Genomic DNA, 26,926 nt, shown 5'->3' on the forward strand with positions numbered 1-26,926 from the left:
TCCCAATTTTTAGAGAATGAGATTCTGATCAACCCATATTGGATTCGTTGTCTACCTTTGACCCAATCAGGCACGGTTATGGTTAACCTGACAGTTTTTGCTGTAACTCTGTAAATGGGGGGAGGGTCGTGCTTGAAAAGGAGGGCTGAGCAGATAATCCAATAGGCATCCATTATACTAGAAAACCTCTATTCCTTCCATCCTCCATCCCTTCAAGCCACTGTTCTCCCTTCACTGTTTTCAAAAGCCTTATCTATGTGCATAGCTTCACCGTCTACTCATTCTTTGCCGGTCTGGCTTATTCTAGCTCCGCTATTCTTTTATGACAAATTTCTTTATGGAGCTTGAAGCTTTCTCAGCTTTTGCATCCTAATACACTGTTACCAGACTTCATTCACCTTCTTTACTCCTGGGTTCTGCACTTTTGTGTTCTAGCACGGCCTACCGTTTTCTCCCACCCTCCGTTAAGTTCCAAGTCAGATCTGGCTGCTACTCACTGTTACAGAACAGAAAGGATCTTGTTTTCTGTCCTCATCTTGCTGAAGCAGTGGACCCTAAAAGCCAGTCAGAAGACTGGCGCTATGTAAGAATCAACTGAGCGGAATGCCGAAAAATAGATTTTTCAAGATTTTGATTCTGTAAGTCTGGAATGGGGGATTTTACCGCTATTCTGCGAGAGCTCCCCGACAGAATGATTCACAGTGAGGTTTGGGAACAAGGGTCCTAACCATAGGACGTTGTAGCTCAGTGAGTGCCAGTAAGGTTCAACTTGTAGTTTAATTTGTGTCAGTGCTTATCTCCCTGACCAGAGATTCCGGGTACAACGGATATTTGATTTCACTGTGTTTCTGCATTGCCTTGGGCAAATAAATAATATGTTTCACCATTCATAAATTGGGACCAACAACTCATCTTCAAAGAATGACAGTAGCTAAAAGTTAAGTGTATTGCTACAGAAATGGTGGTGGTGATTATTTTTACATTTCATATGTGTCCTTTTCATTCATCAAAAGCTACGCACATTATCCTTCTCCCCCCACCCCCAGAAAAATTCCTCCTGGGGAATTTTAGCATACTTTAGCTGAATTCAATTAATCCACTCAGCTTCCTTTCCCATGATGCATCACCTCCGCCTCCTTTTCCCTGGAAAGGCGGTAAATAGCCTGAAGCAACTCGGTAGATGCAAAGAGATGGAGGGCAAACTTAAACGCATATCACGCCCCGCCACTTGAGACATTCTGAACGCAAGGGTTGACAGGCTTGGTAATCTTGTTACAGCACTATATCCCGAGGCCACAGAGAAGACTACAAATCCCAGGATGCCTCGCCGCTCCGCCCAGCTCCCCCTCCTCCAGCTAGAAAGCGTGTACCATAGAGAAGACGAGGCAACATGGCTCCCGGAGGTGGAAGGAAGAGGCTTCACCTCTTTTGACGCGGTGAAGAGCGGCCGGAGAGGGATAAAAAAGAGAAGTGACTAGAGCCCGTCATCGCTTTTATCCTCCCAGCCTCTCCTCAGTCCGGTCGGCCTCACCCTTCCTCTCCACCCAAATCCAACCTGTGGTCTCCTTCCCACCCCGCCCTCATTCCCTCGCTCGCTCACCCCTCCCCTCGGGAATCCTTTTCCCGCCCCCTCGCCCCCCGCGGAGTGCGCACGCGCCCGCCCCCAGCTTCGCGCCCAGAACGCCGCCTAGCCTGCTCGCGCAGCCTCCGTCTCGGCTGCCCACCGACGAAGCATGGGCGTCCAGGGCTTCCAAGAGTTCCTGGAGAAGCGCTGTCCCGGGGCCGTGGTCCCCGTGGACCTCCTCAAACTCGCGCGCACGGTCTCGCGCCAGCAGCAGCAGCACCAGCATCGCCAGCTGCCGCCTACGGCAGCCCTAGCGCCCGGGGCTCCACGCGCCGCCAGGGGCTCCGCGCCTCTGCAACCACCGCTCCCGCCCGCTGCCTTGGGTTCCTACTCCGGGGGCGCGGGGCCGACGCGGCACCATCACCCCGCTCACCACTTCCACCACCACGGCCAGGCGCACCCCGGGCTGCACCCGCCGCCGCCGCCGCCGCCCCTCCGCTGCCCGGGGCCCGGGTGCTGGTGGACGCGGGCTCGGCGCTCCCGCGGCTTTATGGCGGCTACCAGACGGATTGGGTGTGTGGCGGCCAATGGAACGCCATGCTGGGCTACTTGTCAGCGCTATGTCAGGCTTGTGCCTATCCCGGCGGCGACGGCCTGGAGCTGGTGGTCATGTTCCCCGGGGGCCTGGGCAAGGACCGGCTGGCCGAGTGGGGCCGTCGGTGCCAGGCTGAGCGGCAGACAGCGCAACTGATCGTGGGACACGTGGGCAACAAGGGCACCCCTCCTCCACGGGCCTGGTTCCTGCCACCGGCCTGCCTGAGCCACTGCGTGAGGCTAGCACTCATCCGCTTCCGGGTCAAGGTGAGGGAGGGGCCGGATCTTAAATAATACGCCCCACACCTATTCCCTCCCAACTAAACACCTAACCACCCACCCACTTACCTGCCTCCCATCTACCCACTCACCGCCCAATCAGCTAACCCACTTGCCCAACTACCCTTGGTCATTTTATCCATCTATCCAACCCTTCATACCACCCCTTACTGATTCGCTCACCTGCATAATCACATCTCTACCTATGTCATCCCAATAACTCCCTTTACCTTTACTTACCCAACTGGCCTATCCCTAGGTTTTAGCAGAATTTCTTTTGTAGCCCCATGTTTCTCCTGCTGTCTTCTGCCTCAGCTGAAATACCTTTTTCCCAGTTGATATCTCTGTTCTATATGTCTCTTTCCAACCTTGCAGCAAATCAATTAAACATGTTAATTGAACACCTTTCTTCTGCAACTTTCCCCCCGTTTTGAACCAGTGCTTCTTTTTCAAACATCTGTCCGTTCAACCTTTTTCATTTCAACATGTTTCTGCCTCATCCTTCTTTAGCCTAAACAACCAACCAAACCCACTGATTCAGTCACTTTTCAACAAATATTAACCCATTGAGAGTAAGGGGTTTAAAAGACGTGTGACATGGTTCCTGCCTTTGGCAAATCAAGTATATCAAATATATACACATGAAACATTTATTAATGATATAAATGTGTGTGATTAAGCTTTATGGTACAGTTTGTAAGTATAGTAGTTGTTTGGTGTGTGTCTGTGGAGGGAGGATATCTGTGGGTTAGAACGGTCGGAGGAGGCTTCCTTGAAGAAGCTGAACCTCAGCTGGGTTTCAAGGATAAGTTGGATTTGAATTGGTTACAGGTTTTGGAAGAGGCTTCTTTAAGTGGGAGAGGGAAAACGAGCATAAGCAAATGGGAATATCTAGCATGTGAGGCCCCATGGGCAGTTCAGTCCAATCTCTGCATGTAGTTGGTCACTGCATATGGGTCCTGGGGAACAGCTTGGCAGCATCCCCAGTTCTTGGCACAACTGCTGTTGCTCTGTTGCTTTCCCATACTCTTAGGTTTCAAGTTCCTACGTGTAGGGAATAACAAGGCTTGAGAAGTAGAGGAGGTAGGCAGGAAAAAGAAAAGTGGTACAGGGTTGGGTAGGATGAAACGGCAAACCCATTCCCCAACCAAGGCTCTTGGGGATGTGCTCACAGAGGACAGGAACATGGAATTGTGAGAATCATAAACTAAAGAAATAGTGCTGGGTGGAGTAATGAGGAGGAAAAATAAAATCGCAGCTGAGAGACTGAAAGATCTGCATAAAACTACTTGCAGTGATTATAGAGCTTGTGGCTGGAGTCCAGCCTCCTTGTGCCCAGCATCTAATCTGTGCCTAAACTGGGTAGGTTATAGCTGTTTTTAGTAGTTTTTAAAAAATTCCCTCATGAGCTATCTCAAACATACAAAGTAGAAAAATAACAGTGTATCAGACACTCATTTGCTTGCCTTCCTGACCGAGCATTTCTCAGTAGATTCTTCATTCATGGCCATTCTTTCCACTTGTTTTCACTGCTGCCACCCTCGCTTTAAGGACATTTTACCTCATTGTCATTAACCTGGTTATTGGCACCAATGACTAACACTGATGAAATGCTTACTGTGTGCCAGTTGCTAATCTATGTGCTTTAACAAAAAGCAGTTATCTCATTTAATCCTCACAATAACCTGAGAAGCAGTATTATCTATTTTTCAAATGAGGAAACTGAGGCACAGGAGGCTTAGAAACTTGCCCAAAAGTCACACAGCAATAAATGGCGGAGCTGGTATTCTGGGATTTGTGCCCAGGCAGTCTGGCTCCCAAGCTCATGCTCTTGACAGCAGTTCTCTAAAATGAATCTCCTAAAGTGCCAGTGTGATTAAATCATTCCCACAGGCATCAAACATCTTCCCTGGCTCCTGGGTAAAGACAGGTCTGAGCTATTCATTTATATTATTCAATTATTGAGTGCCTGCTCTAGGCTAGATACTGTGCCAAAGGAAAATAAGGGGATCCCTGCCCTCAAGGAGGTCAGAATTAAGTAAAAGAGACTGAAAACAAAGTGGCAGATACTGTGAGCTAATGGCTAATGATAAAAAATGTGGCATGGTTAATTCTGGGTGAAAGTTGGGGGAGGTTTCAGAGATGGGTGCTGAGCCTTAAAGAGGTCTGGGAAGGATGGTCCAGATAGTGGACAAGGGTGTGGAGACCTAATATGTCCTGCTAGGACCTCCGAATAGATTTTGATTGGAGGTTGGCAGCAGAGTTGAACACTGCTTACAGGTTTGTGGTTTTCAAACTTTTGTTCATGCACTCCATCAGTCAACATTTTTGAGAGGCAACCCTAATAGGGCCTGCCAAGATTTTTCATCATACATAGTCTTGTTCCCAAAATCCCAGCAGTTCATCAAGAAATAAGATGGGTTGGATAGATGGATTGATATGTGATAAAGCAAGTACAATAACAATGGTAGAATCTCAGTGGTGGGTATTTGCCTGTTCACTGTGAAATCATTTCAGCTCTGCCATATGTTTAAAATTTTTTATAATAAAATATTGGGGAAAAGAATTCCCAGCAATCCTCTTCAGTCATGAGTACTACAGTTGGGGAAATACAGAAATCTTATTCCCTATGCTAGATTATAAACTCTTTGGTCTTTTCATATTCTACATAAAATTTTGTGTATTTTAGGTATAGGATACATTTTTTTTCCCATGAATGAAGGGGTTAGTGATTTTAACAGAAGGGATTGTAGAAGTGACTTAAAACGTGTGTAGTGTGGCTGTTAATATAGTAGATTTAAGACTGGCCCAAAATTGTGTACATAAAGTATCTACAGATGTTACCAGTGAAGTTCTCTCTCCTGGTTCTGGTCAGTGATCTGTTGTTGGAATGATGGAGAACTTCCTGGTTTATAACACAGATTTGAAAGGTATTGGTTAATAATTGATGGTAGTTTGCCTTTTCAGAGGTGTATTGCACTATCTTGAAGTTTTTTCACTTGCGTGATCTGCATGCCTGCCATTTCTTCTGACTGAAATGCTAGTGCTTCAGAGCAAAACCCACCACTGAATTTCTCCTCCCCTTGGTTCTGTTCTTGAGGCTAGGCCACAAGATGGGCCTTTATTCCTAGTCTCGTTTTCATTTGTGATAGAGAAAATAGAAGTGGAGAGATTAAGAGATAAATTGCTGGGTTGTCTGTTTAGCTTTAGACAATTTGGGACTTCCCATGAGAAGATTCAGTGTATATTACTGGGATAAATTTTGTCACTTGATTGGCTTCATTTGTATGTTCTGCAACCTTTGTAAGTGGTAGTTGCCAGTAGGAGAAAAATGAAGTAAAACCAAAAATTGCTACCTGATCTCTGCCTAAGGGTCTCAGAAGTAGGGCAACCCTAAAGCAGTTTTAGAATGTGGTTTGAGAGATGATGTTGGGTGGTTAATGGGATGAATGCTTTTGTTTTAATGGTTATTGTATATATTAGAAAAAAAGATAATCAACACATGAAACTCACAATTTCACAGCTATAATTTTTTAGAATGGGGCCAATTAAAGAAAAGTGCGTTGACTTAAAGAAAAGTATTAAGTTGGCAGTACTTGGATATGGCATAAATCATGTTGATGGTAAATGAATAACCCAAATTTGAGAAGTCTGATCAAGAGCTGATGCCATTTTGTGCTTTTGTTCTCTAGAATACAGTATAGCAATGACTACTATTCCTCTTGATTGTTTACTTATCCTCAGTCATAGACACATCTTGAAAAGTCAATGACTCTTCTAGGTGCACTAGTGGTAGGAAAAATCATAATGCTAATCATAATAGTAACTATTACTACTTCTTAAGCACCAAGTTGTATAGAAAGTGCTTTTTAAATATCTTGTTTAATACTCACAAGCTCGCAAGAATGCATAGTAGTCTTCCCACTTATCAGTTGAATAACTGAGGTGCAAAGAGGTGAAATAATTTTTCTTTGGTCTGGACACTAACTAGTAAGTGGTGGATAAAAATCTTTGTTCTGGGTCTGTATTGCACAGCGTCTCTTTCCGCAATTCCACCACACGGTTTCCTTTTTGTACATTCTTTTGTAAGATTGTACACTTTTATTGGCCAGATAATATGCATAGATACATGAAGAAAAAACAATAATAAGTAGATTTAATGAGCACTTAGTTTGTGTCAGCATTGTTAAATGTACAGTACTGCCAGTACAAGGCAAACGTGTAAGCTAAGTGCCAAGTGAGTGAGGCATACAGTGAAGTTATAGGACTTCAAAAGTAGCAATCTCTTTTCTGCATTTTCAGTCTTTCCCCTCTGGTTTCCTTCACTTCTAATACTCAAATAACCTTAAAAAAAACAAAAACTTTTCCTTTACTTTGTAATTCCCTTAAGCCGTTATCCTTATTCCTGTTCTTCCCTTTTAACCATTATTTAAAAAAATAAAAGACTGCATTCATTCCCCATTCCCTAGTTTGTTGCTACTTGGTGTGTGATGTGACCATTCTGAAGCTGCCACATCCATTTCCATTCTCACCCTTCCTTGGTCCTCTTGGAGATACTGACACTATTGAGCCATCCTTTCCTTGAACTTCCTTCCTTAAATTCCATAATTCTGCTCATTGCTGATTCTCCTTATAAGTCTCTAGTTCTTTCTTCTTTCCTAAGTTATTCCTCCTTCTCTTACTGCTTCCTTAAGCCTTGGCGCTCTCAAGGCCTCTGTCCTAGTCATTTTTTTCTCCTTTCATTTCCTGAGCAGTGTCACCCTAAATTATTACGGCTTTAAGTATTAACAATATTCTGGTGATTCCTATAGCTCTTTCTCGACCCCTAACCTCTCTCATGAGCTTTTGACACATCTTTTCAGCTCTCTTCTACTCAATATCTTAAGGTCATTTATACTAAAAAATATCCAGAATGGAATTCATTATTTTTCCCCAAAACTTGTTCTGCTTTTGGTATTCTCTTTTTCTATAGATGTTGTCTTTCATCCATTTCGAGCCATAAACTATGGAGTCCTCAATTCTTCACTTTCTTGTCACTTCCCATATTCCCTTGATCACCAGATCCTGTCACCTCTACCTCAGAAATGTCTCCTGAGTCCAGCCACTTCCGCCCCCATTGCCATAGTTCAGGCTGCCATCGTTTCTTATCTAAACTGTGAAAATAGCCTCAACTTGTTCGTTTACCACTCTCTGGACATCTGGATCTGGAGATCTGGGCATCATCTGGTCCATCTTCCACAATGCTGTCAGAGACGCCATCCTGAAAACCAAAGCTGACTTTGTTGTGTGCCTGAGGATATCCACTGGCTACTTTTTGCCTACCTTACCAAGTCCGGACTTCTCAGCATAGCCGACAGTGCCTTTCACAGTCTGATACCAGACTCTCTCCAGACTTACTTGGTGCTTACCTTTGCCCACACCTGTTCCAACCATTGGAATGTCCCAACTATTCTGAACTTTTTTGGTTTCCTAGGCATACCATGTCCTCTCACATGGTGCTTTTCTTATGTAATGCTCACTCTCACATAGCAAATTCATACTTATTCTTGCTTAACAGTTATCACTATGAAATCTTTCCCAGCCAAGATGAATGATGCCTTTCCTTGTGCTACCAGAGTGTTCTTTTTTTTTTAACCTCTCTCATATTTTTTCTCCTGTAGTATTTTCATATTACATTATAATTTTCTTTCCCCCCCCATGTTATATGTTATATCCCCAGAACTTATCTTATAACTGGAAGTTTGTGTATAATTATCTGTCATTTGAGTTCCAAGAGGGCAGAGATTTGCTCTAGGGCTTGACACGTTATGTACAATAATGGTTGTTGAAAGAGAGAGATTTGTTGATTGACTGAGTGACTGTAGGAGACTTTGAAAGTCAGATAGGGAAGAATGTAGAACCAGTGTTTCATAATGTTACATGTTAATTCCATGTAAATTAACTCGATTCCAAATGGAATTGCCAAACTGTTAAATAAAAGTAAGTTTTGTAGCTGCTTAGCAATGCATTTATAGAATAAATTCCCCTTGGTGATAGTAATAATGGCTACCACATGGGCTGGGTACCTCACATAGATTCATTTTGTCATTTAATCATCACAACCACCTGTCAGGATATGTATTAATCTCCGTTTTCTAATAGCTAAAGTAAAAACAGGCTTAGCATACTCACTGGTCCAAGGTTACACTTCTGGAATGTGGTTGAGCCAAGATATGAACCTAAATATATTTGACATTAAAATCCTTCATCTTTAATGTATCTCAAAACAGTATAGTTGCATTTTAGTAACTTTTTCCAGAACATTTTTCTTATATTTCGTTTGTGTAGCGTAATGGTTAAGAGAACAGACCTTGGAGCCACATTGCCTGGGTTTAAATTCTTGTTCTTTTACTGACTAGTTATATAAAACTTGGGCAAATTAACCTCTTTGTGCCTCAGTTTCCTCATTTCAAAGAGGTAGATAGTAATAAGACTTACATCGCAGACTTCATTCTGAGTGTTAAATGGTTTGACATAAGTAAGATGCTTAGAATATTATGTGGCACATGGTAAATGCCATGTAAATGGTAGCTACAATTACTTTGACCAGAATATCTTGTGTGCCAAGAAGGCTGGACATTGATCATTTCACTCTCATGCTTTAAGTTTGGCATGGCATGGCATGGCATACAGGATACTTCATGATCTGCCTACCATTCTCTGGCCTCATTTCACCCCATTTTTCTTAACAGGGCAATGAGTGCTTTTCAGTCTAATTAACATTTTTTGAGCACGTACTCTGTGCCAAACACTGTGCTATGAACAGTGGAATTCATTCATTCAGCAGATGCTTATTGGGCTCCTACTGTTTGCCAGGCACGGTTCAATATTGAGAAGATAAAGCAGTGACCAAAAGAGATTTCTGACCTCATGAAGTTTATATTCTAGTGGGAAGGACAGACAATAAACAAGATTAAAAAGACTATATAGTATTTTAGGTGGTATAGTAAGTGCTGTGGAGAAAAATGAAGTAGGAAAGTGAGATAAGGGAGTGTTGAGGTCAGACGGGTACCCTAACCCTCCAGGAGTTCATAGTCTAGTAGGGGAGACAAGTAAGAAAATACTAACAGTACGAGCCCTGAGGATCTTTTCTGTGACCCTTGTCATAGGCCCAAAGACATAGTGGAAGTGGCAGAACCACAGTTTGCATATCAGACACCAAAACTTTTCATCCATACCACAAAGGAAATTACAAGGGTTATGGCAAGGATGGCAAACTGGCAGCCCATAGCCCCACACATTTTTTTAAAAACTTCATTGATTTTCACTGATAAACAGTGTTCATCAGAATCGAAAGTCAAATAGTGGGTTTGGATTGAATATTAGGCATCATGTAGCTGAATGATTTTTTATTTCCCTCTTATCATTTAACTTGCATTTTACAAATGTATTTCTTTTTTTTAAACAAATAGGAACTTGTTGCCAATATTTTAAAAATTATGAAATATTACCAAGAATTCTGACTTACCAACCACTCTTGAAATATCAGATCCTCTGGCAACACTGGTTGCCCTATTTTGCTAAACCACAAGGTCTTCATTTATTGGAGTCTCTACTACTCCATGGTGTCTCAATGACACAGTGACCAGGTGCCACTTGCCTTTCATAATAACCATCTTCTGCATGGCTCCCACTGATTCCTGCCTCCTGCTATTCACACTCTTGTTTAATCCACCCCCACCCCCTGTGTGTGGGCTGGACTTAGTAATTAGCTTTTAATGAATACGCTAAAGCAAAAGTAATAAGGTGTCACTTCCAAGATTAGGTTATAAAAAACTGGGACTTCCATCTTCTTTGCACTCTCTCTTGATCTCTCTGGCTCTTCTTGCTTGATCATTCTGATGAAGCAAGCTGCCATATTGTGAGCTGCCCAATGGAGAGGCCCACATGAGAAGGGACTGAGGGCAGCCTCCAACCAACAGCCAGTGAGGAACTGAAGCCCTCAGTCCAACACAACCCACAAAGAACTGAATTTTGCCAACAGCCATGTGAGTGAGCTTGGAAGCGGATCCTTCCCCAGTCGAGCCTTGAGATGACTGCAGCCCTGGCTGACACCTTGATTGCAGCCTGTGAAAGACCTTGAGCCAGAGGACCCAGTTAAGCCACACCCACAGATACTATGAGAAAATAAATGTGTTTTTAAAGCTACTTAAGTTTTGGGGGTAATTTGTTACATAGAAGTCAATAACTGAAACACCATTGATTGTTGTGCCTGTACTTTTTCATAGAAGTTTTGAAGAACATGAAATATTTCTCATACCCACATCTATGTAAAGTGAAAAACAAAGAAAAATGATCTATACAAGAAGATCATATATTTAAAGGAAAATCAGAGAGAGCCTATTTCCTAGTGGAAGTGATGAGTATTCCTTTATATCAAAATAAAGTATATTTGTTGAAAGACTACAATTTAAGAGAGCATTTAAAAATAAACTGTTGTAAGAAATATGACCAGTATACAAGAATGGTGAGTGCTTAAATAAAAAGAACTTGTAAAAGGGCTTGGAATTTCAATAGGTTGTGTTTTCGAATACAGACAGAATTAAGTAGTACTGCCATGAAATGCAATCATGTATTACATGAAAAAATTGCCAGGACTTGAAAGCCTTTTATAGGTAGTTGTTTCAGAAAAGAATATCTTTTGAGTACAGCGGAATTTATGTCATAAACAAGCACTTGCAAAAGGTAGTTAAGTACTGCTGCTCAGGATGTTAAAGATTGATGCCTGTACATTTTTTATGTGACAAATTGGGTCAAGAAGTTAAATTATTTGTGAAGTTTCAGATTAACGCTGGTTACAACAGATATAAACACTATACATGTAACTATACACTTAGCTTATATGCCTAGCCAGTAGTTCTCTAAGTATGGTCCCTGATCAACAACACTGTACTACCTGGAAGCTAGTTAGAAATGCAGATTGTCCGGCCTTGACCTACTGAATCAGAACCTGGTGATGGGACTTGTCAATCTGTTTTAACAAGCCCTCCAGCTAATTATGATACACCCTAAAGTTTGAGATCCTCTGCACCTAGATATATAATTCATGCATTAAGAATTTTGATGCAGTCTAATTCTTTTGGACTTGCCTGTGACAGGTACATCCAGAAATACCTGGATTTTGTGTGCTGAGAAAAGTCTTGAAATTTTTAGTATAGATTGGTCAAAATTAGTGACTATGACTACAGATGGTGCTTCTGCAATAGTATTACTGTTGGACTTAGGAAATTTCAGTTTGAATCTGAAACACTTTACAAGGACTTAAACTTGGAGCTATTCATTGTATCACTCCTTAGAATTCCACTTTTGTGCACAAATGTTCAAAATGAATTATGCCAAGAACTAGTAATTAACACTGGTTTGCTCCAAACATAGATTGAATACTTTGCTTGGTAAATTATTAGATTAATGTCATGGAGATCTGACCTATTATGGAGATTAATTGACCTAGATGAGGAATGGTACTGAATATACTGGGAAAAAAATGACTTATTTGGCATCCAAAAGGCATTCAGCACACCAGCAAAGACTGAAATTAAATATTTGACCTGTTTGGTTGACATTACAACTCATTTAGACACTTTGAAGAAAAGCAGTGTTGTTCAGAAATACCTTCACAATTGTATGGTTGTATTTGCTCATTCCTAGCAAAATTCTGGCTTTGGGAAACTCATTTGACAGGAGATAAACTGGTTGAATTTCCTTTGCTGAAATTAGTTTCCAAGAAATGACTGTGATGGCCTGAATTACGTTCCCCAAATTGTAGAGTTGTCTATCAAATTCCAGAAAAGACTCTGACATACTTTATGAAAATGAACAAGTATATAGTTCAGTTAATCTTTTCTCAATTAATGTTCATGGTGTGAAAGAATAGCTAGAGTGGAGATAGTGAATTACTGTGCCATGGTACTGAAGATGAAGCATGATGTCATTGAAATAGCAAAATCCTGCGAATATCTTGGGAGTAGTAACCCTAAATATAAAAAACATTGTGCAGAACGTCTGTCTGTGTTTGGAAATGTCTGCATTTCTAAACAGATGTTTTCCATTATGAAATAAGATAAAATTAATCATTATAAGGATTTAGGGCTAAATTCTTTCTTGCACATTGTAACACAGAAATATGAACTAACATTGACCTCGTGGTGCATAAGAAAGGCATCAGATCTCCTGTTCCAAGTCAGAGAAGAAATCACAGACACAAAAATGTAATTCAATTTTTTCTATTTTTAACTTGTGTTTTTAATTTTGAACTTAAAATGTAAACTCCAGTATTTTGCATGTTTATATTGTTACCACCCACAGCATAGTTTAGAAGAAAAAAAAAATTAATGCAGTTGATTTTCTTAACTCACCCCCTTCATTCATTTATGTTAGCCGCCCAGACCCTGTAAGCATTTTCAGCCCCTGATTCAAGGACTCAGAAATTTCTTACCATCACTGTCCTCTCTGCAGTTCCTGGCTTCCTTTCTAAGGTAACCCAAAAGCTACCTTGGACTCTTGTTCTCCTCTTATTCCTAAGAATACCTTTGATCAGGCCTTCTGATTTTTCTATCATGAAGATTTGCGTTGGGCAGATCAAGTGCCTATTTTGAAATCTACTTGTTTCAAATGATTTCTGAGGACCTGTAGAAAGCAGTTCATACTGTAGACTTCATCTCTGCAGAATAAACAGTCTATGCTTTATTTCACAATCACTTTTTCAGAGCCTGTGTGCTAGGCATTTTATATAATAATTTGTAAATCTTACAGTTAGGTAGGAATATAGCAAAATATTCATTTTATAGATGAAGAAGCTAAGTGACTTGCCCGTGATTTGCTCCACCGCTTTGAATTTGAGTGTAGGTTCCCTGAATGCTGAAGTTCTTGCTGTATCCACTGTTAACGAAAGTTATTCTCAAAGTAGAGTCTCCAGCCCCCAAATGAGCCACAACAGATTAAATTAAATCTAAGTTTTTCCTTTGTTCTTAGAATGTGACAGGCAGTTTCACCTACAGATATGGGCTGGCTCCTGGCAGCCTAAGAACAATTAAAGGTACTAAAATTGGGTATTTACAAATTAAAATTAGCACCTTAATAGCGTTTACTGAACACTGGACCAGTATTCTACTACCTCTGGCTTGACTGTAGCATTTAATGGCAAATACTCTAACGTGCGTATGTAGATAACTAGAATTCCTATAGTTGAGAGGGAAGGCCACTTTGTCAGTGTTGCCTTGAATTAGCTATGGTTTTCGATTGCTGCTATTCTTACTGTTGCATTTTGACAATATTCCTTAGCTTCGTGTTTTGTCAATTTAGTTTCTAAATGGTTATTGAACTCCACAGAGTGTAGAGATGTACATTTGCATCAACAGTAGTTTTGGTCTGTACTTTCAAAATAGACTTCATAGGCCTTGCAGTTGAAATATAAACCATCCAAATTTCTACAGCCAAAGCAGATTTATACATAATCCACCCCTCCCCTTGACTTTTCTTCTAAGGTGATGCTTCCTTGTTATCTCTGATTTCTTTTTGCTTTGGAATTGAGAACAGGTGGAGAAGGTGAACCACAGAGCTCTGCCTGAGTCAGACACCAGTTTGATGTATTTAGCGTGGTATATGAGAGTGCAGCTGGTATCCCAATGGAATTTGGGACAAGCTGGAGGAAGTCGTAATACAGAGATCAGAAAGTGATACTGCCTCTGGATTAAGCTCTCTATGGTCCAGGCAAGGTTCTAGAGACCCAGATGGGTGTAATACAATCATTGCAATGAACAGTCTCACAATATTTGTTATTTATGGCCCTGTGCTTAATGTATTACTTTATGAATTGATCTAAATAGTGTATGTTCAGTTTTCCAGTGGCCTTTATTTGAGAAACAACATATTTGATGGAAAAAGCACTATTTTGAAGTCAGACCTAACTGGGTTCAATCCAAGTTCTGCCATCTGGTTAGGTGTGTGATTTGGGGCAAGTTATTTAAATTTTTCTGTTTAAAAAAAAAGAATGGGGAGGAAAATTAATGATAACCCATTTCATAGGGTTAGAAAGATGAGTGAGATATGTCTTAAATTGCTTAGCTCAGTGCCTGTCATGAAATATTAATCACTAGAATGTCAGCTCCGTGAGGACAGGAATTTGAGTCCATTGTTCACTGTTATATCCCCACACCTAGATTAGTGCCTGGCATGGATCAGTGCCTGGCTCAGTAAATATTGCTTGAAAGTTGAAATGGTTCATTGGTTCCCTACTTTGTATGGCTATTCTATGCCCTGGAGGTACAGCAGTAAACAAAACAGACCAAGAAATCCCAGCTTTCTTGGAGCTTCCCTTCTAGTGATAAATACTTCTAGTTGTTTTTAATAAAAAGTATTCTTCAGTAAAATATTTCCAAAAGAGCCAAAATATAAAATAGATAAAATGGAGAATATGAACTCAGATTGAAGAGAAAATAGGAGCACCTGTCCTATTATTTGGTCCAATTCTCCATCTACCCAAATCCCGGTTTGGGAAGCACAGTTTGAAAGCCAGTGCTTTACACTACCTGTAATTGGAAATGAGACATTGAACTTTTCTCAGAGAGCTATTTTCCCCTGAGTTTTACAAATAGGTGTCGCTTCGTCTAGAAAGTATTACCCCACTGAGTGCTCAGATGCCTTTCCTCTGTGTTTCCATGGTACCATGCTTATAACTTCTCACATGGATTTTAAGTGTCTTTGTCTTACTCTGTGATGTCTGCATCCTGGCACTTAGTAGTCACTCGATTCGTATTTGTTGGACTGAACAGTGAGCCAGCAATTAAAAGCTATAGACAGTTGTTCAGAATCTCAACTCTCACTTTCTTTGAAGCTCAAATGTGCTGTTTTTCTGATTATTTTGTTTGCATATGTTGTTGTTTAATCTCACCTAAATTATTTCAGTCTCCTGGAAAATTGCAAGGTTAACAATTAGGCTGGACCAGTTTGGGCCAGGAGCTCATGCTGCTTTAGAGGGCAGCAGTCATCATAGATATGGAAATGGAGCCAGGGTGCTCAGCTATTCCGAGGGGCATTGTGGCTGGAAGGCCTTTCCCTTGCCTTCGTCAGGATTTAATTACCATCAGCCATTCTAGATTGTATTTTGCTAGGAATAAGTTGCCATGCTATGTGATCTGACTACAGAGTACTGTTTCTTAAACTTGACTCTCATTGTGACAGTCACCTGTGGTTCTTGGAAGCAACCTAAGTGTCCCTTGTTGGATGAGTGGATAAAGAAAATCTGGTCTATACATACAATGGAATAGGAAGGAAATCCTGCCATTTGGGACAACATGGATAAACCTGGAGGACATACTAAGTGAAATTAGCCAGACATAGAAGGACAAACACTTCATGGTACTCTTACATGAGGAATCTAAAATTGTCAAACTTACAGAAGCAGAGAGCAGAATGGTGGTTGCCACGAGCTGGTGGGAGGGAGAAATGGAGAGATTCTGATCAGAGTATAAAGTCTTGGTTATACAAGTCCTAGAGATCTACTGCACAGCATAGTGCCTATTGTTAATACTGTATTGTATACTTAAAAGTTTGCTAAGAAAGTAGATCTTAAGTCTTCTTATCACAAGAAATAATAATAGAGGCAAGAGGAAACTTTTGGAGGTGATAGATATATTTACAGTATAGACTCTGGTGATGCTACTTATCTCTAAACTCATCAAGTAGTATACATTATGTGCAGTTTTTTGTATGTCAATAAATCTCAATAAAATGGTTTAAAAAATAGATCCCCAGCCTAGCCTTAGACCTATGAATCAGACTCTTCAAGGGAGAGCCCTAGAATGGCAGTTACCTCCAGGGAATGGAGATAAGAGGACTAATCTCATTGTATACCCTTCTGTATTGTTTGATTTTTCCTTTAACTTGGAGTATGTTTTGCTTTTATTCAGTAGTAATTTATCTTTTAAATAAGTTTGCAATTCATGGTACAAAAATTCAAAAGGTACAAAAGGATATATGCTGTTGTTGCTTTTTGGGGGTGGCAAGAGGTAATTAGGTTTATTTATTTATTTTAATTTTAATGAAGATACTGGGAATGGAACCCAGGACCTCATGCATGCTAGGTCACACTTGACCACTGAGCTATGCCCTCCCCGCACTAAAGGATGTATGGGAAAAAAGAATCTCTTTTACTGTTATCCTTAGCCACTAGGTTCTCCCCAGAGATAACCAATATTATCAGTTTGTTGTGTATTCTTCCAAAGATATCATGCATATAAAAGCAAATCTATGTAACTATACAAATAAGCACATTATATATATACATATTATACACACACAAATATACTTTTTCTCCTTTTTCAGTTTTATTAGATAGAATTATTACAGTTGGACTGCACATACACATTATATTGCATGTAAATACATGTATACAGTATACTGCACATTTTTTTAGTTTACATATATGTACTAATTATTGTTTCTAAGAACAGATTAGATCTTTAGCTTTTTAAACTTACATAGTTATCAAAGGAATAAAGCCAACTAAGAACTAAGAATCAACAGAATATGGTAATCCAACCATAAAGGACAGTCAAATGTGCTTACACATATTCAAGAAATTAAAATAATAATTAGTTCATTTGTGTCATTATGTTATTATTTTTTAGATTCCTCATATAAATGATGTCATATGGCATTTTTCTTTCTCTTTCTGGCCCACTTCACTTAGAAGGACGGTCTCCAAGTCCATCCATCTTGCTGCAAATGGCATTATTTTATTCTTTTTTATGGCTGAGTAGTGTTCCATTGTATATACGTACCACTCTTCTTTATCCAGTCATCTGTTGATGGACATTTGGGTTGTTTCCAGGTCTTGGCTATTGTAAATAGTGCTGCTGTGAACATTGGGGTGCATGTGGTCTTTTTGAATTTTATTTTTCTCCAGATATATGCCCAGGAGTGGGATTGCTGGATCACATGGTAAGTCTATTTTCAGTTTTTTAAGGAACTTCCATACTGTTTTCCATAATGGCTGCATCAAACTGCATTCCCACCAACAGTGTTAGAAGGGTTCCCTTTTCTCCACAGCCTCTCCAGTATCTATCACTTATAGACTTTTCAATGATGGCCATTCTGGCTGGTGTGAGGTGATATCTCATTGTAGTTTTGATCTGCATTTCTCTGACAATTAGCGATGCTGAGCATTTTTTCATGTGCCTATTGGCCATTTGTATGTCTTCATTGGAGAACTGCTTGTTTAGCTCTTCTGCCCACTTTTGTATTGGGTTGCTTGTTTCTTTGATATTAAGGTATATGAACTGTTTGTATATTTTGGAAATGAGTCCCTTGTCAGTCACATCACTTGCAAATATTTTCTCCTATTCTGTAGGTTGTCGTTTCATTTTGTTGATGGTATCCTTAGCTGTGCAAAAGCTTTCAAGTTTAATTAGATCCCATTTATTTATTTTTGCTTTTATTTCCAGTGCTCCAGGAGCTGGTTCAAAAAAATATATTGCCGTGATTTATGTCCAAGAGTGTTCTGCCTATGTTTTATGTTTTCCTTTAGGAGTTTTATAGTAACTGGTCTTACATTTAGGTATTTAATCCATTTTGAGTTTATTTTTGTACATGGTGTTAGAGAATGTTCTAATTTCAATCTTTTACAGGTAGCTGTCCAGTTTTCCCAGCACCACTTATTGAAGAGACTGTCTTTTCTCCATTGTATATTCTTGTCTCCTTTGTCATAGATTAATTGACCATAAGTGAGTGGGTTTACTTCTGGACTTTCTATCCTTTTCCACTGATCTATGTGTTTGTTTTTGTGCCAGTACCATACTGTTTTGATTATTATAGCTTTGTATTATAGTCTGAAGCCAAGGATTATGATCCCACCAGCTCCATTTTTGTTTTTCAAGATTGTTTTGGCTATTTGAGGTCTTTTGTGTTTCCATACAAATTTTAACATTTTTTTTGTTCCAGCTCTGTGAAGAATGTCTTTGGTAACTTGGTAGGGACTGCTTTGAATCTGTGAATTGCTTTGGGCAGTATGACCATTTTAATAGTATTGATTCTTCCAATCCAAAAATGCAGTATATCTTTCCATTTGTTTATGTCGTCTTCGGTTTCCTTCATCAGTGTGGTATAGTTTTTTGCCTACAGGTCTTTTGCCCCTTGGGTAAGTTTATTCCTAGATATTGTATTCTTTTTGGCATGATGGTAAATGGTATTGTTTCCTTAATTTCCCTTTCTGCTATTTCATTGTTAGTGTATAGAAATGCAACTAATTTCTGTATATTAATTTTGTATTCTGCAACTTTACCATATTCAGTGATGAGTTCTAGTAGTTTTCTGGTCGCTTCTTTAGGGTTTTCTATGTATAGCATCATGTCATCTGCAAACAGTGACAGTTTTACTTCTTCATTTCCAATTTGGATTCCTTTTATTTCTTTTTCTTCTCTGATTGCTATGGCTAAGACTTCCAAACCTATGTTGAATAAAAGTGGTGAAAGTGGGCATTCTTGTCTTGTTCCTGATCTTAGAGGGAATGCTTTCAGATTTTCCCCATTAACTATGATATTAGCTGCAAGTTTATCATATATGGCCTTTATTATGTTGAGGTATGTTTCGTCTATGCCCACTTTCTGGAGCGTTTTGATCATAAATGGGTGTAGAATTTTATCAAAAGCTTTTTCTGCATCTATTGAGAGTATCATATGGTTTTTATTCTTCAGTTTGTTAATGTGGTGTATCACATTGATTGATTTGCTTATATTGAAAATCCCTGTGTCCCTGGGATAAATCCGACTTGATCGTGGTGTATGATCCTTTTAATGCATTGTTGGAGTTGGTTTGCTAATATTTTGTTGAGGATTTTTGCATCTACATTCATAAGTGATATTAGCCTATAATTTTCTTTTTTTGTGATATTCTTGTCTGGTTTTGGTATCAGGGTGATTATGGCCTCATAGAATGAGTTTGAAAGTGTTCCTTCCTCTGCAATTTTTTTTGAATAGTTTCAGAAGGATAAGTGTTAACTCTTCTCAAAATGTTTGGTAGAATTCACCTGTGAAGATATTTGGTCCTGGACTTTTGTTTGTTGGGAGGTTTTTAATTACTGATTCTATTTCAGTACTGGTAATTGGTCTATTCCTATTGTCTATTTCTTCCTGGTTTAGTCTTGGCAGGTTGTACCTTTCTAAGAAATTGCGCATTTCTTCTGCATTCTCATTTTTGTTGGCATAGAGTTGCTCATAGTATCCTCTTATGATTCCTTGTAAATCTGTGGTGTCAGTTGTAACTTCTCCTTTTTCATTTCTGATTTTGTTAATTTGGGCCCTCTCCTTTTCTTGATGAGTTTGACTAAAAGCTTATCCATTTTGTTCATCTTTTCAAAGAACCAGCTTTTAGTTTCATTGATCTTTTCTATTGTTTTTTTTTTTTTTTTGGTCTGTATTTCATTTATTTCTACTCTAATCTTTATGATTTCTTTTCTTCTACTAACTTTGGGGTTTGTTTGTTCTTATTTCTCCAGCTGCTTTAGGTGTAGGTTAGGTTGTTCACTTTAGATTTTTCTTGTTTTCTGAGATAGGTTTGTGTCGCTATAAACTTCCCTCTGAGAACTGCTTTTGCTGCATCCCAGAGGTTTTGGATTGTTGTGTTTTCGTTTTCACTTGTCTCAAAGTGTTTTTTGGTTTCCTCTTTGATTTCTTCTGTGATCCACTGGCTGTGTAGTAGCATATTGTTTAGCCTCTACGTGTTTGCAGTTTTTGCAGTTTTTTTCTTGTAGTTGATTTCTAACCTAATAGCATTGTGGTCTGAAAAGATGCTTGGTACGATTTCAATTTTCTTAAATTTGCTGAGGCTAGCTTTGTGGGCCAGCATGTGGTCGATTCTGGAGAATGTTCCGTGTACACCTAAGAAGAGTGTGTATTCTGTTGTTTTGGGGTGGAATGCTCTATAGATATCAATTAGGTCTCTTGGTCTAATGTGTTACTTAGGGCCTGTATTTCTTTATTGATTTTCTGTGTGGTACTCTATGCATTTCCAGGACTTGGGTGACTATTTCCTTTCCCAGGTTGGGGAAGTTTTCAGTTACGATCTCTCCAAAAATTTTCTCAGGTCCTTTCTCTCTCCTTTTTCTGGGACCCCTATAATGTGAATATTAGAGTGCTTCATGTTGTCCCAGAGTTCTCTTAAACTATCTTCATTCCTTTTTATTCTTTTCTCTTTTTTCTCTTCTGAGGTAGTGATTTCCACTAACCTGTCTTCTAGCTCACTGATCTGTTTTTCTACCTCATTTAGTCTGTTCTTGGTTCCTTCTAGTGTATTGTTCATTTCAGTGATTTTGTTCTTAAACACTGTTTGGGTATTCTTTATATTTTCCAACTCTTTGCTAAAAACTTCACTCTGTGCATCTATACTCCTCTTGAGTTCTCTGAATATCTTGTCCATCATTACTTTAAACTCTTTCTCAGATAAATTACCTATCTCCTCATCATTTATTTCTTCTTCTGGGATTTTATCTTGTGTCTTGGCCTGGAAGATATTCCTTTGCCACCTTGTATTGTCTATCTTTCTTTGTGTTTGTGGATTACTTCCACAGGCTTTGGGTTGTTGTTTTCTTATTTCTAGTATCTGCCCCTGCTGGATGAGGCTGGCTAGAGGCTTATGCAGGTTTTCTGGTAGGAGCAGCCAGTGCCTGCCCACTGCTGGGTGAAGCTCGGTCCTGGACCTCTGGTGGTTAGGGCTGTGTCTAGAGGCCTTTGTGGCTTAGGAAGTCTGATGATGGGTGTGGCTGTGTTCCCACCCTGTATATTGTTCGGCCTGAGGCTTCCCTACAGGCTGTTGGGTGGAGCTAGGTCTTGGTGTTAATGATCCAATCAATATGTGAGCCTCCAGGAAATCTCATGTAGATGAACATTCCTGGAATGTCTGCCACCAGCTTTTAGGTCCCCTGGGTGAGCCGCAGCCATCCCCTACATCCCCAGGAGACCTTCCAAAACCAGCAGGCAGGTGTCTGGCCAGGTTCCTTTGCCACTGGACCCAGTGCACGCAAGATTCTGTGAGTTGATCCCAAGAGAATGAAGCCTCTATTTACCCTAGTCCTGTGGGCCTCCTGGAGCTAAGCCCCGCTGGCCTTCAAAACCAGATATCCTGGGGTTTCCTTCTCTTCCCAATGCTGGGATGGAGCTGGGGAGCCTGATATGGAACTTAGAGCTCTCACTCCTGTGGGAGGGCCTCTGCGACTTAGCAGATCTTCAGCTTGTGGGTTGCCCACCCAGGGGGTATGTGGCCCAATTATATCACGAGCACGCCCCTCCTACCATCCTGCAATGGTTTCCCCTTTATGTTTCCAGTTGCAGAAGATCTTTTTTGCTAGGTTCCAGTCTTTTTTTGATGGTTGTTTAGCATTCAGTTGTGGTTTCATTGTAGTCGCAAGGAGAGGCGAGCTCCCGGTCCTACCACTCCACCATCTTGACCCTACTTGACCCTACCATTGTTATATCCTCTTCTTTGATCCCTTAAGCATTATGTAGTGCCCTTCTTTGTTTCTTGTAGCAGTCTTTATTTTAAAATCTATTTTGTTTGATATAAGTATTGCTACTCCAGCTTTCTTCTGGTATCTGTTTGCATGGAATATCTTTTGCCATCCCCTTACTTTCAACCTGCGTGTGTCTCTAGCTCTGAAGTGGGTCTCCTGTAGACAGCATATATATGGGTCTTGTTTTTATATCTGTTCAGCCAGCCTGTGTGTTTTGGTGGAAGCATTTAATCCATTTACATTTAAGGTAACTATTGATAAATGTGTTCTTACTGCCATTTTGTTAATTGTTTTGTTTGTTTTTGTAGGCCTTTTTTTTCTCTTTCTTCTTTTTGTTCTCTTTTCTTGTGCTTTGAACTAGAGAAGTTCCTTTAATATTTCTTGTAAAGCTGGTTTGGAGGTGCTGAATTCTTTTAGCTTTTGTTTATCTGTGAAGCTTTTGATTTCTCCATCAAGTCTAAATGAGAGTCTTGCTGGATAGAGTATTCTTGGCTGTAAGTTTTTCCCTTTCAGCACTTTAAATATATCATTCCACTCCCTTCTGGCCTGAAGGGTTTCTGCTGAAAAATCAGCTGATAACCTTATGGGAGTTCCCTTGTATGTTATTTGTTCCTTTTGTCTTGTTGATTTCAATATTCTGTCCTTATCCTTAATTTTCTGAATTTGATTAGTATGTGCCTTGGTGTATTCCTCTTTGGGTTGATCCTGTGTGGGACTCTCTGAGCTTCCTGGACTTGGGTGAGTGTTTCCTTTCCTAAGTTAGGGAAGTTTTCAGTTATTATCTCTTCAAGAATCTTCTCAGGTCCTTTCTCCCTTTCTTCATTTTCTGGGACACCTATAATGTGAATATTTGTGTGCTTCATATTGTCCCAGAGTTCTCTTAAATTATCCTCATTTGTTTTCATTCTTTTTTCCTTTTTTGTTCTGCAATAGTGATTTCCACTATTCTGTCTTCTAGCTCACTAATCCGTTCTTCTGCCTTTTTTAGTTTATCTTTGGTTCCTTGTAGTGTGTTACTCATTTCAGTAATTTTATTCTTCATTTCTGTGTATTCTTTATATTTTCCAGCTCTTTGCTAAAAACTTCACTTTGTGCATCTATACTTCCCTTGAGCTCTCTGAACACCTTTACCATCATCATTCTGAACTCTTTCTTGGATAAATTGCCTATCTCCTCATCACTTATTTCTCCTTCTGTGGTTTTAACTTGTGCCTTGTCTTGGAGGATATTCCTTTGCCACCTCATTTTGTCTGTCTTTCTCTTTGTGTTTTTAGATGGGCTAGTTATGATTCTAGACCTTGGAGAGGTGGCCCTCTGTGGGAGACGTCCTTTGTGTCCCAGCAGTACATTCCTCTCTTGTCACCCGAGGGGCAGGGTCTACCTGGTCCCAGTGTAGAGTCTGGCCTGTGTTTGTGGATTCCTTCCATAGGCTTGGGACTATTGTTTTCTTATTTCTGGTATCTGCTCCCTGGTGGATGAGGGTGGGCTAGAGGCTTATGTAGGTTTCCTGGCAGGAGGGTTCAGTATCTGCCCACTACTGGGTGAAGCTTGGCCTGGAACTCTGGTGGTATGGCCCTGCCTAGAGGTGTTTGCTCAGAAAGTCTGCTGATGGGTAAGGCTGTATTTCCACCCAGTATGTTGTTTAGCCTGAGGGTTGCAAGCCCTTAAGCGTACAGGCTGTTGGGTGGGGCTGGGTCTTGGTGCTAATGATCCAATCAAGATGTCAGCTTCCAGGGAAGCTCATGTAGATGAACACGCCCAGAATGTCCACCACCAGCTTCTATGTTCCCTGGGTGAGCTGCAGCAGTCCCCTAACTCCCCAGGCGACCTTCCAGAACCAGCAGGCAGGTCTGGCCCAGGTTCCTATGCAATCACTGCCTCTGCCCCTGGACCTGGTGCACATGAGTTTTTCGTGTACGCCTCTCAAGAAAGTCAAGTCTCTGTCTCTCCCAGTCCTGTGGGTCTCCTGAAGTTAAGCCCCACTGGCCCTCAAAACCAGATGTCCTGGGGTCTCCTCCTCCCACTGTCAGAACCCTGGTCTGGGGAGCCTGACATGGGGTTCAGAACTCTCACTCTTGTGGGAGCGCCTCTGTGACTTAGTTGTTCTTCAGCTTGTGGGTTGCCAAGCTGGGGGAGTTGGGGCCCAACTATATTGTGAGTGCACCCTTCCTACCTTCCTGTTGTGGTTCTGTCTCAATGTTTCCAGTTGAAGCAGATCTTTTTTGCTAGGTTCCAGTCTTTTTTCTTGATGGCTATTCAGAAATTGGTTGTGGTTTTTTTGTAGTTGTGAGGAAAGGTGAGTTCGTGAGTTCCTACTACTCCGCCATCTTGACCGGAAATCACAAATACATCTTTTTTTAAAAAAAATGATAGTACACTTTTATATAATATTCTGTACTTTGCTACTATCATTTAATATATCATGTTGATTTTTCCACATGAGTACATAGAATTTTGAACTTATTCTTCACATTTCCACCCTATTCCATTGCATGCATATGTTATAATTTATATAATTAGTTCCTTATTGATGGGCAGTTAGATTGTTTCCACTTTTCAGCTATTACAAATAATGCTGTAGTGAACACTTTGTACAATTGCAGTGCCATTGCTTATACTTAAACACTTGCTTTCTTGTTCCAACTGCTTTACATATCTAAAAGGTAAATCCCTAAAACCAGAATTTCAGGGTCAGAAGGTCTGTGCATTTGTAACTTTGAAAGATCTTGTAAAATTGCTCTCCCTAGAGATTATACCATTTATACCCCTAACTTAATATCTCCGAGTGCATGTTTCCCTCACCAATACAATAATTGCTAATCCTATAGGCAAAATACCATGTTTCAGTATTGTTTTAATTTTCACTTATCACAAGTGAGTATGATTACCTTTCTATATGCTTAAAATCTATTTGTGTTTCCTGTTTTTGTGAAATGTTCTCTTGGGTTGTTAGGCTTTTTTTTTTTTTTTTTCTTCTGTGCTACAGAAATGAGCCCTCTGCACTATGACTTTCAATTTTTTTTTTTTGCAGTTTGTCATTTGTCTTTTGAGTTTACTTACATTGGCTTTTTCTAAGCAGAAATGTTTTGTTTTATGTAGTCAAGAAGATTGATCTTTCTCTTTACTGTTACTGGGTTTTCTCTTATATGTAAATTTTCCTGACTCTGAAATTATTTTTAAAAAATTCCCCTGCAATGTCTTTTATTATTTTTATGGTCATCTCAGTTAAAGTGTAAGGGAATAGATCCATTGTATTTTTTTGCAAATAAATGTCCAAATATCCCAGTATCATTTGTTGAATAATCTATGTTACCTTTATAGTTTAAAAAATGAGGAATTTTTTTTCAACAAATAAATGGTATTTAAATAGAAGGAAGGACAACTGCTATAAATTTAAGATACTTGGGAGCCGTATCAACCAGATGCAGCATGTTGACCCTATTTGGATCCTGACTTGAACAAACCAACTATCCAGAGGTGTTTTTGAGGCAATCGTGAAAAATAGATTAGAGACTGGATATTATTAAAAAACTACTAATTTTATTGGGTGAAATAATAGTATTATGTTTGTTATTTTTAAAGTCTTTGTCTGTTACAGATAAATAATGAAGTATTTATAGGTGATTTGATATCTGAAATTTGCTTTAAAGAATGCCCCAAATGACCAACAATCATATGAAAAGATGATCAACATCACTAATCATCAGAGAAATGCAGGTCAAAACCACAATGAAGTATTACTTCACACTCATTAGGATGGCAACTATTTAAAAAAAAAAGAAGAAGAAAGAAAGAAAAAAGCAAGTGTTGGTGTGGTTGTGGAGAAATTGGAGCACTTGTGCCCTGTTGGTGGGAATATAAAATGATGTGGCCACTATGGAAAACAATATAGAGCTTCCTTTAAAAATTAAAAATAGGATTACCATATGATCTAGCAATTCTTAATTTTTTAAATTTTATTTTCTGGGGGGCAGGTGATTGGGTTTATCTATTTATTTATTACTTTTTGGTGGAGGTACTGGGGATTGAACCCACAACCTTGTGCATGCGAGGCATGCGCTCTACCACTGAGCTATACCCTCCCCCCTAGATCTAGCAATTCTACTTCTGGGAATTTACCCAAAAGAACTGAAAGCAGGCTCTCCAAGGGATATTTGCTCACCCATGTTCATAGTAGCACTATTCACAATAGCTAAGAAGTGGAAGCAACCCAGATGTCCATTGACAGATAAATAGATAAAGAAGATAGGTATATACATACAATAGAATATTGTTCAGCCTTAAAAAGGAAGGAAATCCTGTCACATGCTACAACATGGATGAATCTTGAGGACATTATGTTAAGTAAAATAAACTTGTCACAAAAAGACAAATGCTGCATAATTCCACTTATATGAGCTATCCAAAGTAGTCAAATTCATAGAAACAGAAAGTAGAATGGTAGCTGCCAAGGGCTAAGGGAGGGGGAAATGGGGAGTTGTTTAATGGGTATAAAGTTTCAGATTTGCAAGATTAAAAAAGTTCTGGAGATCTGTCTCAGGACAATGTGAGTATACTTAAAACTACTGAACTGGTATGTACACTTAAAAATGGTTAAGATGGTAAATTTTATGGTATGTGAGGTTTTACCACACACACAACAAAAACATATTAAAAATGCCAGAGGGGGAAAAAATGCCATAGAAAAAAAGGGGCAAGGTAGAGGAATAAGAATGACTTAACATTGATATTTGAAAGTAGATAATGATATCATGGGGATTCATTATGCTATTCTCTTTACCTGTGTATGTTTACAATTTTATGTACTCAAAACTTTTTTTTTAAATGGAGGTACTGAGGATTGAACCCAGGACCTCATGTGTGCTAATCATGTGCTCTACCACTGAGCTATTACCCTCCCCCCACCATAATCAAAACTTTAAAAAGTGAGAGGGAGCTTTGTAGGCAGA

General features: G+C 39.7%; 1 protein-coding gene and 1 non-coding gene across 2 annotated transcripts in view; one reads left to right on the plus strand and one right to left on the minus strand.

Moving 5' to 3' along the window:
* Positions 1 to 1,733: 1,733 nt before the first annotated feature.
* Positions 1,734 to 26,926, plus strand: part of FAM120C (family with sequence similarity 120C) — a 96,351-nt gene continuing 71,158 nt past the window's right edge. Inside the window, 2 exon segments of the mRNA XM_032475469.1 lie at positions 1,734 to 2,052; positions 2,055 to 2,425. Of these exon segments, the coding sequence (XP_032331360.1) occupies positions 1,734 to 2,052; positions 2,055 to 2,425 (690 nt within the window).
* Positions 25,988 to 26,059, minus strand: TRNAA-CGC. Its single transcript has one exon. It is a non-coding gene; the product is annotated as a tRNA-Ala (tRNA).

This window comes from Camelus ferus, chromosome X (assembly GCF_009834535.1).
Source record: "Camelus ferus isolate YT-003-E chromosome X, BCGSAC_Cfer_1.0, whole genome shotgun sequence".
NCBI lineage: Eukaryota > Metazoa > Chordata > Mammalia > Artiodactyla > Camelidae > Camelus > Camelus ferus.